Below are 14,802 nucleotides of genomic sequence, written 5' to 3' on the forward strand. Positions count from 1 at the left end.
TTTAATAGAATAATTATTCTCCAAGTACCAAATTTATCATAAGTAAACTACATGGCCATCTATTCGGAACTCTTCTTGTATTTGAATCTAGACACGCAAGAAGTGTGCACATTTCTAATCCAAAACTGTTATTTGTCTTCTTTTTATTTTTTTTGGGTCATTTTTAATTTTTAATTTTTTTTAAAAAAATAATAAAAAAATTATCAGTTAAATTTGTATAATTCATACCTTCATTCATGTGGATGCTACAAATTGAGGCTTTGTTTGGTAGCCATTCCCCTTCTCTTATTTTTACTCACCTAAAAAAAAAGTTAATTTCAAAACATTTTAACATTTTTTTATTTTTTTATATCACATTAATAATTTATTATTATTATTTTTAAATAAAAAATATTATTATATATATATTTTTGTTTTTACATTTTCATTCATTTTTTTTTTTTACTTTTACTTTTACTTTATATCATATCTATTATTTCTTACTATTTAAAAAAATTGAGTTAAACACATTTTTACCCCTTGTGGTTTAACTTTTTTATTTTTTGCACTATGTGCTTCAATTTTTATCACAAATGGTACTTGAACTATAAGAAAAGACGGAAATGGTACTTCCGTCCAAAAACTAACAGTAGTCCACGTGTTTACTCCTAGGTGTTGACACGCGTCATATGCATTAAAAAAAAATAAAAAAACTAAAAATAAAAAGCTTTAAAAATTAATAAAAAATTTAAAAAATTTAAAAAATAATAGTATTAAAAAAAATTAAAAAGAATTGAAAAAGAAAAAAAAAAGAAAAGAAAAAGAGGAGTGGTCGGTCTGGGGATGGCCGAACCACCCCCAAGGGCCAAACCCCCTTAATTTTTTATTTTTTATTTATTTATTTTTTCCCTTGGGCCTCCTCTTTTCTTTTTTTTTTTTTTTTTCAATTTTTCTTTAAAGTTTTTAATACTTTTACCTTCTCTTTTTTTAAGTTTGATTATTTTCAAATTTTCAATAATTTTTAAAGCTTTTTATGTTTATTTATTTTATCTTTTTAATGCATATGACACGTGTCAACACCTGAGAGTAAACACATGGACTACCGTTAATTTTTGAATAGAAATTTAGACGAATGTACTATCTCTATCTTTTTTTCATAACCCAGATGCCATCTATATTAAAAATTAAAGTATATAGACAAAAAAATAAAAAACTTAAGCTACATGTTCCAATACATTATTTAACTAAAAAAAAAAAAATTTATCTCAACGATTTTTACCAAACTCACTACTGATTTTAAAAAATTGTACGGAAAACAAATTGAAAGACGTTTCCCAAGTAACCGAAAATACGAGAGAAGTAATTCAGTGCAGCGCTCAAGCATGCGTTATCGCTCCATCAGGTAGCTGATCTGATAGATCTGGTGGCCATGGATCCCAAACATTTCATTTGGCGGGAGATTTCCCCTTCCCCCTCTCTCTAATTTCACATCTAGGGCTAAATCCACACTCAACCCCAACCCTCTCTCTCTCTCTCTCTCTGTGCATCTTTCTGTTTGTGTGTGTAAATTTTTAGGGCTAAGCTTCTGCTCACACAAAACGCTTCAAAAATAGTCATGGAGGACCCTCCTCCACCTTCCGAAACCTCCGCGCCGCGCCCCGTGAGTTTCATTTCCACTTCTCTCCCTCTCTATGTTATGTAGTTGGACCTAATTTTCCGTGTTTTTTTGTTTTGTTCTGTTTTTTTTTTTTTTTGAGTGAAGCAGAAGAGGACTAGGCTTCAGGCTCAGACTAGCGAGAACCAACCTAGTAAGGCAAATGGTGCTGGTGCCGAGAACCGTGAACGGACCAGCGAAGCAAGTGACCAGGCGGGCCGGGAGAGTTCGCCGGACGATTTCGAAGAGGCTCGTCCTGTGGCTAAGCGTAATCGTGCCAATGAAGGAACTTCGGGCTCGGCTTACAAAGCCACCGACCAGAGCTTGATTGGTAAAAATTATACGAAATTATAATTTTGAGAATTTATAGATACGTATGCGCATAGTTTTGGTTTATGTATATTGCTGGAAATCATGTGCGGTTCTGATTAGAGATAGTTATGTAGAATTATCATCTTGAATTATTGCAATTTCACTTATTACATTTTTATTTTTCGCTCCTATGCAATGGGTGCTTTTAGTGTATTGGAATTTGTGTGTAACTGTCATTGGAGCTCATTTCTATATTATCGAGACTCCGGTTAGTCAGATAGACGTGCATTAATAGACCATGGAAGATCTTGAAGAGGAATAATTCGGAATTATATTTTCTGCAATAATTGTGACTTTTTGTCATTAGGGTCATTACTCAGTGCTTGTCCCACCTAAGTGGGTCTTGGGTGGGGTGGTCTGGTTAGGGTCCTTTGTTTTTGTTTGAAGTGGCCGCTCTCAAGACTTGAAGTTGAACGCCTGTGCTTCACAGCCTGAGATTTTTTTATTTTTTTTGTCATGGTAACCTATAAAAATGTGGATGAACTTCCAACGAAAAACATGATTCCAGCATTTGAAATGTATCCGTGATTCTAACATACCTTTGCCAGCCCCATGCATTAAACTTTATTTATTGCTTTGTATCAAAATTGTATATCATCAGGGCCATTGCTTGTTTTATTGAACTGATGTGAGCTTCAACTTTCAATTGTATTCTTATAGATTTGGTTCTTATATCTGTTGCTATCAAACCCCTTCTAAACTTGATTTTGGTTCTTGTTTTATTTAATCAGTTTCTGTTATGTATTTTACTAAGAGCACTTTCTTCTTTTAGGACCTGGTTTATGCATGTTTACAAGTTTAGTTAATTTGGCGTATGGTTTTATGCAGAGGTCATCAAAAGCAATGGGAAACTTATTCCTCAAGTGGTCAAACTTTGGGTTGAGCAATATGAAAAGGATCCAAAACCTGCAATGGTTGAACTCTTGACGATGCTGTTTGGGGTAATCTGAAGCTTTCTTTAATTTTGTGATTGAAAGGAGAAATAATTCGAGTGTTAGATTTTCAAACAATATGAGAATCAAAGGCTAAAAGAAGATCTTCAGAGAAATTTAATACAGTGAAGTGTGTTGGAATTTCCTAATTCATAGGAAGGATCTTTAAATTTTTAATCAGAACCTTACTGACTTAGCTACTTGATTGTTTGACTAAAGAATTTTGGTCTTGTGACTGATGAAATTTAACTTTTACAGGCATGTGGAGCTAAGTATTATATCAAAGGAGACTTCCTTGACGAGACAGATGTTGATGATGTTGTGGTTGCTCTTGTCAATCTTGCTAGAAGAGTATCCTAACCTACTGCATTATTACTATTGTTTCTAGTTTCCGTTTCATACCCTTTTCCAATTTTTATATCTTTCAACCACTGTTCCTAAAACTTTAATGTGATAATCAAATGATATAATTATCTAACATTCATGCATCGAGATCTTTTGCCCATAGTTTATGCTTGACTCATTGGAATTTAGGGAGAAGTTGAAGATTATCAAAATTCAAAAAAGAAGGATTATAAGAACTTCAAAGATAATCTTGAATCATTCTGGGACACTTTGGTTCGTGAGTGTCAACATGGGCCGTTATTTGATCAGGTTTTGTTTGACAAGTGCATGGACTATATAATTGCACTGTCTTGGTTAGTTCTCAACAACTTCAAAGTTTTGAGTTTGTGGCTAAATTTTTGAAGTAGCTTACTCTAGTGTTTTCCTGGTTCCCATTCTACGCAGCACTCCTCCAAGAGTTTACCGTCAAGTTGCTTCATTGATGGGCCTCCAACTTGTCACATCCTTCATAACTGTTGCTAAAATGCTTGGTGCACAGCGTGAAACTACTCGTAGACAGTTGGATGCTGAAAAGAAGAAACGAACTGAGGGGCCTCGTGTGGAGTCACTAAATAAAAGATTCTCAATGACTCATGAAAAAATTACAGTGTTAGAGGAGATGATGCGCAAGATATTTACGGGGTAGGATATACTTAATATTATCAATTCATAAGAAATAAAAAGGATTTGAATCAATAAAATCTATTTTATCCACAAAATTCTGGATATTATAAAAGGCTTCCTAACATAATTATTGTGTTGCTTTTGCTAGGTTATTTGTCCATCGTTACAGAGACATTGACCCAAACATTCGAATATCTTGCATACAGTCACTTGGAGCATGGATTTTGTCACACCCATCTCTGTTCTTGCAGGATTTGTATTTAAAGTATCTCGGGTGGACAATGAATGACAAAGTAAATTAAAAGTCATAGATTGATTACATAGTAATTTTTTTATTGCTCCTCATGTACTAGATAAATCTAACTTAGTTCACTTTTATCTTATTGCATCTGAAGAATGCTGGTGTAAGAAGAGCTTCTATCCTTGCGCTGCAAAATCTTTATGAGGTGGATGATAATGTGCCTACTCTTGGTTTATTTACTGAAAGATTTTCAAACCGGATGATCGAGCTTGCTGATGACATTGATGTTTCTGTGGCTGTCTGTGCCATAGGACTTGTAAAACAACTACTAAGGTGAATTCTAATTGATTACCTTTTGGAGAATTCAATGTTGCCAATAAGTTATATCTTCCTTGGTGACTGTTTATGCAAGAATTGTGCACTGAAATTTGGCTGTGGTCTGCTGCAGACACCAACTTATACCTGATGATGACTTGGGTCCTTTATATGATTTACTGATTGATGATCCACCAGAAATCAGGCATGCCATAGGAGCATTAGTTTATGATCACCTGATTGCTCAAAAGTTTAATACCTCCCAGTCTGGCACAAAAGGTTTTACTCTTACTTGACACTCTATAGTGCTATGTGCATGTTGTGATTCTGTCTGCTAAAGTACTCACGATTATTACAATATTCTTTCTAGGCGATGAAAGCAGTTCTTCAGAGGTCCATCTTGGCAGAATGTTGCAAATATTGAGAGAGTTTTCGACGGATCCAATTTTAAGTGTCTATGTCATTGATGATGTTTGGGAGTACATGAAGGCTATGAAGGTATATTGTTATGACATTCTGAATTGTAGGCTACATAGGAGGACTAGGTGGTAGAGACGATGATTTGACAACCTGAATGAGTGGGAGGATTGGCTGACTTCTTGGCATGCTGTTGGGTGGGCATTGATATTTCTATTCTGGCATGGTTGCACTTTGATCCCAAACTGATTATACATTGCATTAATACAATGAAGTTACATTTTATTACTTTTCAAAAAAAAAAAAATAATAATAATGAAGTAGCATTTAAAATTTTATTGTTAAGATTAAAACCTAGCCTCCTATATATATATATATATATATATATTTTTTTTTTTTTTCTCCCGTTTACGCAGAGAATAATACCGCATGATGCAATTTGAAGCAAAATTTGAAATAGCTCTAATATATTTCGTTTTATTTTCTTTTGCTTTGTCATTCTTTTTTTAAATTTCTCTTTTGATGCTGTAACTTTCTATTGGTTAAAATGTCATTTATCCCCGGATGAGTTATATCAACTTTAATTTTGTATATTTGTGATTGAAACATTAGGAAACACAGTAAATAGGATATGCAGGAAGGTATAACCTCTAGCCCAACCAACTGGTCCACTGGATCTGGAGCAACTTGGCCCGGTCAACGTTTATTGTTAGCGGGTTTTGGTTTTGGGTTATGGGCAATGTGCTAAACTGGGGTCGGGTTCACCTTCAAGCTGAACATACTTGCTATTGTAGTGTCGTTCTTGAAGCTACAATAAATTTCTGAAGGGTTGAATTTTTTGTACTTCGAGAAAATACTATTGTGATGTTACATATATGAAACAAGATTAGAATTATAATGAAATATTCTGTGGAGTAATTCTAGTTTGCTACTTTAAGATGGTATCTCATATTTCACTTGCAGGATTGGAAGTGTATTATCTCCATGCTCTTGGATGAGAATCCATTGATTGAGCTTACTGATGAGGATGCGACAAACTTGGTACGGCTTCTTTGTGCATCTGTCAAAAAGGCTGTTGGAGAGAGGATTGTTCCTGCTACTGATAATCGCAAGCAATATTACCCTAAAGCTCAAAAAGTGTGTAATTCCTTGATTATTCTTTTTCTTCATGCTTTGCTCAAATACCTTTAAGCTGCCATATCCTCCCACCCCCAAAAAAAGAAAAATAAAAGATAGTAATTAATTACTAGTTACCTTTTTTTTTTTTTTTTTAAAAAAAAAGTTTCATATTGTCAGTTCTTAAATGTTTTCTGGTCTATAGTAGAAGCTAGAGTGTTTTGATGTAAAATATCAGTTTTTTTGTATGATCAGTTATTAAGTAAACTACATTGATTTTCTTTCAGAAATTTGATTCAAGAGGATGATTACCCAGTTGATGCAACCCCTTATATATCTAGAACTAGTTCTCAATTCTTTCTGTTCCAAATGTCAGGAAATATTTGAAAGCAACAGACGAGATATAACTGTTGCCATGATGAAGAACTATCCATTGCTATTACGCAAATTCATGGCAGATAAAGCGAAAGTGCCATTGCTAGTTGAGATTGTTTTGTATACCAACCTTGAGCTTTATTCCTTGAAGAGGCAGGAGCAGGTGGGTCACAGAATTTCTTGTCCCTGCAGGTCATTTGATATTGTTTGCAACTTAAACTCAAAGTGAATGCTTACCTCCTGTACCTTTCAGAATTTTAAAAATGTCCTGCTGCTTATGAAAGAGGCATTTTTTAAGCATGGTGAGAAGGAAGCACTGAGATCCTGTGTCAGGGCTATCAACTTTTGTTCAACTGAGAGCCAAGGGGAGCTGCAGGATTTTGCCCGTAATAAATTAAAGGAACTTGAGGATGAACTTACTGCTAAAGTTAAAGCTGCAATCAAAGAAGTAGTGGTATATTTCAATAATAACCTTGCTTTTTCTTTGCTTGTGGGGCTCATGGATAAAGTTTGACATGTTCTAGCCCTGCAGGATGGTGATGATGAATATTCTCTCCTTGTGAATTTGAAAAGGTTGTATGAGCTTCAATTGTCAAGGGCTGTGCCTATTGAGAGCTCATATGAAGACATAGTCATGGTTCTCAGTAGATTTAGAAATATGGAAGATGAGGTGTGTCCAATGTAGCTTGCTTAAAAGTCAGACATTTGTTTCTCTTACTTATTTTGTTGCATTTATATATCTTCATTTGCTGGTCATGCTGTTTCAGGTTGTCAGTTTTCTTCTTCTGAACATGTATCTGCATTTGGCGTGGTGTCTGCACTCCATTGTAAATAGTGAAACCGTCTCTGAAGCATCTTTATCTTCTCTACTATCTAAACGCGATACCTTTTTTGAGCAACTTGAGTACTTTCTCAACACCTTGACTGAAGTGGAGGAAGTGGGTAAATGTGGAAATCAGCTAGGTTGCAGGGTGAGCATTTTTTGCTTTGATTTTATCAAATTTCAATCACAAGCACACAGTTGAAATATTTTACACAGGATTTTTTGTGACACCCCAATTCTGGTCTAATAAATTATATGCTGTGCACAAGGTTTGTACTATACTTGCCGAAGCATGGTTTTTGTTCAGAAGGACAAATTATGCTTCAACGAAGCTGGAAAGATTAGGATATTGTCCAGATAAATCTATTCTTCAAAAGTTCTGGAAACTTTGTGAACAACAGCTCAATATTTCAGGTGATTCAACATTTTTACTTCTTGTCTTGCTAGAAGTATGGTATTATAATTGAGATAACTATGATGGAGACACCGCCCCATCAAGATTGGTAGACTATCATTCAATCCACTCAAATAGATTTACAAACCATTGAGGCGAGAATCTTTTACTTTTGCCTGAATTAGTAAAGCCAAATGGTTAATATCTTTGGTTATATTTTGGACAGTAATTAGCATAACATGTATCTGTAAAAAGAAAATACACCTATTTTGTGAAAAGGAAGGAACAATAAATTTCATCTTTTCATATTGTTATCTCTTATATAGGGTCATCTTAATCTATTGAATGGTTCAAATTGCTATAAAAACGATTATTATATGTGAAAAAAGTGATGTCGTATCAATCTTGATAGAGGTACCTTATCATAGTTTATCTTATTATATATTTAATGGTCATTTGCTGGTTTGTAATCGGATTAGTCAAATGTTAAAATTGGTATCATTATGAATTTGATACCCCTCGTTTACTATCTCTTACTCATGTTTGGGTTCTTGACTTAACTTTGGTATGAACTTCATAATTTGATCGTGGTTGATACTTGAAGACGTGATTGCCACTTATGTTTCTTGCTATAATTTTTTTCAGATTTCCATTAGAAATCTAAATTCATCTTTCTCCATGTTTCTCACAGATGAGACAGAAGATGAAGATGTGAACAAAGAGTATATTGAGGAGACAAATAGAGATGCAGTCATGATTGCTGCTGCAAAGTTGGTTGCTAGTGATGCAGTTCCTAAGGTGAGCATAGTTCTGTTTGTGTGTTTTTAAGTATGATTATTTGTCATTTTTTCTGGTATAAACCTGTTGAGAATCCTTCTGAGCATTTATGATCTATTAGTATGATTGTTATATGTTTAATCAGAAATTGCCGATTATTAATGCAGGAGTATCTTGGTCCTGAGATTATTTCTCATTTCGTGATGCATGGAGCAGGTGTGGCAGAGATTGTTAAGAATCTAATTACTGTTCTAAAGAAAAAAGATGATGACCTTTCCAATATCTTCCTAGAAGCTCTGAAAAGGGTGAGACTCATGACTGCGGGATTGAGGAATTTCATTTAGTCAAAGATGCTGACAGTCATATGCTAATTTACAGATGGTCTTGATGTACTTGGTGAATGGAAAAGGATTTTTTTTTTTTTTCTTTTTTTTTTTTTTTTTCTTTTTTTCTGGTTATTTTCTTGCATTTCTTCACACATGGTGATGCCTAAATTTAATGATATTCATAGAGAAAAGACAAATGAAATTTAATGTGTCATATGATATTTTTAAGTTTGCCTTGTTTTTATTGCTTGAACTCACCTGATCCTTTAGCTTTAAAGTTTTTATTTTTCATTTTTTTAATTGTAATTTTCAGTTTGTCACTATATGTTTGTATTGCGATTTAAGTAAAATCATGAGGAAACTTTACCTAGTGCCACAAGTCCCTCTGGACTTCAGGCCTTGAGATGTATGGATAACTGTCTTGGGGAGTTTGTTAGCTTGAAGAAGGCATGGTGGTCCTCTTAGTCTATACTTGTGCTTATTTAATTTACATACCATTTAAAGTCTCATATTCTGGATCTGTACAGGCCTACCATCGGCATATGGTGGAACTTTCCAGAAGTGAGGTGGACCCCTTGACTAGCAAGTCTTTTCTCGAATGTAAAGATCTTGCTACTAGGCTTTCTGCAACTTTCTTGGGTGCTGCTCGGAACAAGCACAGATCTGACATCTTAAAAATTGTCGAGGATGGTCTTGATTATGCTTTTGTAGATGCTCCAAAGCAGTTGTCATTTTTGGAAGGTGCTGTGCTCCATTTTGTATCCAAACTTCCTACACCCGATGTGCTTGACATGTAAGAGTTTTTTTTTTTTTTTCTCTTTTGAATGTTGGCATCTAGATTAATTTCAGTGTAAACTTTCACATGTGGCACACTTAATTGCAACCTGCACTTTCAATGTGGCACACTTTAACACTAATTGCTATGCAGTATAAAGGATGTCCAAAAACGTACAGAGAATGTAAATACGGATGAAGATCCCAGTGGCTGGCGCCCCTATCACATGTTTGTCGACACGTTACGTGAGAAGTACGCAAAGAATGAAGGTTTTCAAGGTTTCTCTGTAATCTACTTTCATGATTTATAGTGGGAAACTTGTTATTGAGCATTTTTTGCTTCATACTCAATATCTGTTAGTTTCAAATGCTTTGCTTTAGGTAAAATATAAGCAACTTATTAAGCTATTTTCTTGTTTATGAGTAATATTGGTTCTACTTGCTTCTCTCTCCCTCTCTCTCTCACTCTCTCTCTCTCTCTCACACACACACACACACACAGACTTCCATGAGATGAATGGTTCATTGGCTGCACATTTATAGTACTTTTGGCGGTCTGTTAAGCATTTGAAGCTTGTGCCACACGTGATCAAAATTTGCTTGTTTCAGCCCGTTCTTGCGAGGCTTATTTATTTTCAAATTATTGTGTTCACTCAATCGCAAAATCATTTAAATCTATCACCTCTCATATACATTACCATCCTAAAATTGAATATGGGAGACTTCTGACTATAATACGAGGACTAATATATTCAGTTATTTGCAGATGAGAAAGAAGGAGCATTGGTAAGACGCAGGGGTCGTCCTCGCAAGCGGCGTAACATAGAGGGAAAGAGACTTTTTGATGGGCACAGTTCCAGTGAAGAAGAGGATTCAATTAGTGCATCTGACCGAGAAGAAGCTCAAGATGAAGAGAAGCAAGATGAAGATGAAGAGGAAGATGCTCCTTTGATACGCTCGATTAGGCCTTCGTCCAAGTTGAGGTCATTGAGACTTTCGAGAGAGGAAAACAAAGGCCAGACAAGGACAGGAGATTCCGGAAGAGCTAGAGGTAATTTAGCCGCATCTGGAACATCAGGTACAAAATAAATTTTTTCGCTGCCAAGTGTGAAGTGGGCGTCATTTTTTTGGCTAAGAAATGGTTGTTTTAACTGTGGCGTGCATGTTTCTGACTCTGAGAAGAGGTTTTACTTTGCTTTTCCATTTGCAATTTATGATTCAGTGAGGCACATATTCGAGTACTAGGGTACCACCTAAGCTAAATGATAGCCTGGCTGGGTAATCTGTAACCACTGAATGTGCAATTTAATTGTTAAGGGTTTTCCCTGATATTAGTGACAACTTGTGCGTCCTCGTGGTTGGCTGATGATATAATGGAGCAGCTGTTCTTTGTCATGATCTCATCTTTGCTTGAATAATTATCTAAGACGAATTGTTCGTTGTGGCTGTGACCTGATGAGCATACCTTCTTTTCTTTTTCTTTTTTTTTCTTCTTTCGAGTGGTAAGTTACCCACCAAGTGGGACTTGAACCCACCACCTCACCCTCCACTTTGCTACAAAGGGAGGAAGTACCATCGGAGTTAAAGCTCATTGGTAGATAATTTGCTGATTGGACAACTGATTCCTCTTTTTGCTTTCTTTCAACTGGAATGGATAATTTGCTTTTTCTATTGGTTAGTATAAACAAAATATTTTTTGGATTCAGTAACGAGTCTTTGAAGAATATTGCTTCCTGTAAGCCTTACTTTTCCGAGTGCTATAATGAATATCTACACTTTATTGGTTTCTGAACTGGGAAAGCTTTTTTACTTGATAATTTTTGTAGATAATATTTCGTCTATATAATTATTCTGTTTGACTATTTGATCTTTTCATTGTGCAGGGGCCTCCAGCTAGTGACTAAAAACTCAAGATTGCACCTTGTATATGTATATAGGGCATTGCACTGTAGGTATAAGTTGTAGAAAATGGTTTAGGAGCAGTACCATGTTTTCTCTCTTCAGTTTTGGTAGTTTGTTTTCTTATTTTTGGGTACCAAGTGGAAAAAATTTGTTAACAATTCAAAGATCCTCGTATTTTTATTTGGGTTGCTTACATGTTATTGCTTTAATTTCCAAACTTTCACGCATAGTTTGAAAGTGCTTTCCAAGTTGGCCTCTAATAAAAATTAAGCAGCCAGTGAAAGAGGAAAAAAAAAAAAAGAACAGAAAAAGACATGGCAACAAGTAGATTATGCTCCATTCCTAGCATGTTTGGTAGAGTATTGCTGCACTTCCATACCCATTTTGTTATATTTACTTTACACTGTTGACGTGATTTGAGTTGAATGGAGATACGAAGTGTTTTTTTTTTTTTTTTTTTTTTTTTTTTTTTTTATTAAAGCGGTCATTCAACACAATATCACATCAGCCGATGTAAAGTGTTTGTCATAAAATAAGTGTGAAGAATAGATTTATTCGTGTTTAGTAATGTTTGTTTGGAACTTTGGAGGGTGTTTTTTTATTTTAGTATTGCTCTATACCACACTATTATACCACTATGCTGATATGATACTATCAACCCATCTTTACATCGACCCTTGTTAAAAAAAAAAAAAAAAAAAAAAAAAAAAAAAAAACAATGGTGGATTGACAATGCTATGTCAACATAGTGGAATAGTGGTGGGATATTGATATGGTATTTAACATTACTAGTTTGTTTTTGACTTGAAAAATGTGTTTTAATGTGACATAAATGTGAAAATTGTTTTTATATTTTGAGTTTGTTAATATTTTTGTTTTAAGAACAAAAGACAAAACAATAATTTAAACAAAAGCTCCGCATGTCATGGATTGCTATGTATTAAACCACAATTTATCTTAAAAGCTTAGCAAATTTAATCATTTAATTTATATTCTAATACTTGCCCTTACACGTGGGCTCAAAACTTCCGATAGTTTGTGAGGTTCAACAAGTGAAATATTTAATTGAAATTAGAAGGTGAATCGACAAAGACAATATTAAATTATTACTTCTCTTAAAAGTTTAAACGGATAGAAAATGGTAAATTTTAATAATTTAATATAATGATAAAATTATGATGAAATTTACCAAAGTGTTAATTAAATTCTAGTATGTCTTCCTCGTATGCTTCGATTAAGTCATTTATGGCATATAATGCCGTTTCTAGTTTATCCTTCCATAATACTTTTTTTTTTTTTAAAAAAAAAAAAAAAAAAAAAATCGAGTCAGGATTAATGATGCCTTTTGTTGGAGAATATTATTATTGAATTGCTTTTGTATGAAATAATATTTGGGAAAATTTCTTGAAAAAACACAAATATATTTGGGAAAACGTTTGATTTAACTTGGATCATGGAATGATATGTAAAATCAAATTTGGACCATGAAATGATTTATCTTCAATTAACTTGAAATTATGTCTCCTTACTATACTAGGTGCTTCTGTGTTCAAAACCTCTATGATACAGAATGTGTTACTTAAATGATTAAATTTATTAAGTTTTATCTGTTTAAGCTTTTGGAATACAGATATGATACATTTATCACTTTTGTACAACTTTTGTTTAATTCCAACAACTTTTTTTAAAATCAATCATTGAATATGTAGAATCCACATGTAGGAAAAGAGATCCAATGGTCAACTTGGAAAAATAAGTTGTTAAAGTTATATAAAAATTGAATAAAAGTTGTAAACGTATCACATCTCCTCCAAATCAGAGCTGATGATATTTCATGGGAGTTGAGCCAAATCCATTAGAATATTTATCTCTTGCTTCTTTTAAAGTTTGTGTTTAATTAATTACGTTTTTATGGAAGCAATGTCAAAGAATGGCTTTATAGCTACCTTATTAAAATGTTAGGCTTAAAAGTAGGTCTTGTGACTTATCAAAATCGCAATGCCAAACGAACTCCTAGATTCGAAAATGATGTATAGGTGTTAGAGGATTAGTGAAACTAAAACTCTCCTACGTACTGGCTGATTCCCGATTAAAAAGAAATTAATTCCAGTGGTTGAGTCTCACTTTATATCCTCACCACAATGAGATATATATATTAAAAAAAAATTATTGCCAACTACAAATAATATTTTTAGATGATAAAATATTCTCCATGAAGAGCAAAAAAGGTTAAGTACTTTTTCTCTGTTTTTCTGCTAGTATTATTCCATTGTTGAAGTTCATGTAATGTGTCTTTTTTTTATGTAACTTGCGCTTGAAGAATCGAAAAAGAAACAGACGACCAGAAAAAGAGGTGCTTTCTGAAAAAGGATGGGCCTTTCTTGTATGAAGTAGTATGCTTACATGTTTGTTTTCCATTAAACTTCTTCTTCTGCAATGCCTATTTATTTATTTTTGTTACTGTTAATGGTCTCCACAACTTTGATATGCGCAGAGAACCTTGTTGCACCAACTATGGTGAAATCAAAATCAGTACCACACAATGTAGAAGTTGTAACAAGACCCTGGTCTGATCTTCCTGCAGACCTTGTATCACAAATTGCTGATCGATTAGGCATAATCGAGCTTCTGAGTTTCCGTGGTGTCTGTAAGGCTTGGCAAGTTGCTTCTTCTGCGGCTTCAGCGAAGATCGAAACCGCATCGAATCCCGAACCTTGGTTTCTGTTCTATGGGGAAGATTCACAGTGCCATTTGTACAACACATTCCAAAGAAAGTACAGGATGAGCATCCCGGAATTGGATGGAGCAACTTGCCTTGCCTCAAACCAAGGATGGCTGCTCATATTCAAAGAAGGTTCAATGTTCTTCTACTGCCCTTTCTCTCATGCAAAAATAGATCTTCCCAAGCTGCCCCATTCTCTACTTTCTGATCATGCTTCAGCCTATTCATCTCCTCCCACTAGTCCCAAATGCATTGTTGCTGTCATGCATCGTGATGTTGAACATGGATTGGTGCTATATGTGCTTTACCGTGGGGCTAATAGATGGACTAGGATCAAACTTGTCGGCATCAAATATAGATTGAGTGCACTGGGATATGCCACTTACAAGAATGAAACTTTCTACTTTTTCGACAAAACCAATGGTGTTGTTACCTTCTCTGTCAAAGACAGAAGATGTTCTAGGCTAAGTATCGTCATGAAAGGCAAATCTACCACTACCACCGTGGAACGTTTGCCATGTTTTCGTACGAAGAGTCATTTTGTGGAAAGAGACATGAAGAAAAAACTGAGATTGGGGAAAGATGTTTCAGTTTCTATTTGCGGAACAATACTAGAGCCTGGTGACTCTGGTGGCATTGACAATATTATTTTTAGTGAGGAGCTTGAGGCTGCCA

The 14,802-nt window shown here is 34.5% G+C and overlaps 1 protein-coding gene across 4 annotated transcripts; it reads left to right on the forward strand.

Moving 5' to 3' along the window:
* The first annotated feature begins 1,299 nt into the window (after nt 1-1,299).
* LOC133851358 (sister-chromatid cohesion protein 3) lies at nt 1,300-11,585 on the forward strand. Of its 4 annotated transcripts, none has more exons than XM_062287739.1 (22): nt 1,300-1,639; nt 1,742-1,964; nt 2,834-2,946; nt 3,196-3,288; nt 3,472-3,635; nt 3,727-3,963; nt 4,094-4,238; nt 4,341-4,519; nt 4,635-4,780; nt 4,872-4,999; nt 5,882-6,055; nt 6,411-6,572; nt 6,663-6,863; nt 6,942-7,079; nt 7,177-7,380; nt 7,502-7,646; nt 8,318-8,424; nt 8,571-8,708; nt 9,257-9,522; nt 9,658-9,773; nt 10,270-10,581; nt 11,387-11,585. In XM_062287739.1, exons 1-22 carry the CDS (start codon nt 1,595-1,597, stop codon nt 11,398-11,400), a joined length of 3,450 nt encoding a protein of 1,149 aa, XP_062143723.1. In that variant the 5' UTR covers nt 1,300-1,594; the 3' UTR covers nt 11,401-11,585. The 4 variants fall into 4 exon arrangements, with proteins under 4 accessions (XP_062143723.1, XP_062143721.1, XP_062143724.1 ...); XM_062287737.1 differs by having other exon boundaries at nt 1,301-1,639; nt 9,658-9,782; XM_062287740.1 differs by having other exon boundaries at nt 1,301-1,639; nt 9,658-9,782; nt 10,270-10,554.
* Nucleotides 11,586-14,802: the final 3,217 nt, after the last annotated feature.

This window comes from Alnus glutinosa, chromosome 12 (assembly GCF_958979055.1).
Source record: "Alnus glutinosa chromosome 12, dhAlnGlut1.1, whole genome shotgun sequence".
Lineage (NCBI taxonomy): Eukaryota > Viridiplantae > Streptophyta > Magnoliopsida > Fagales > Betulaceae > Alnus > Alnus glutinosa.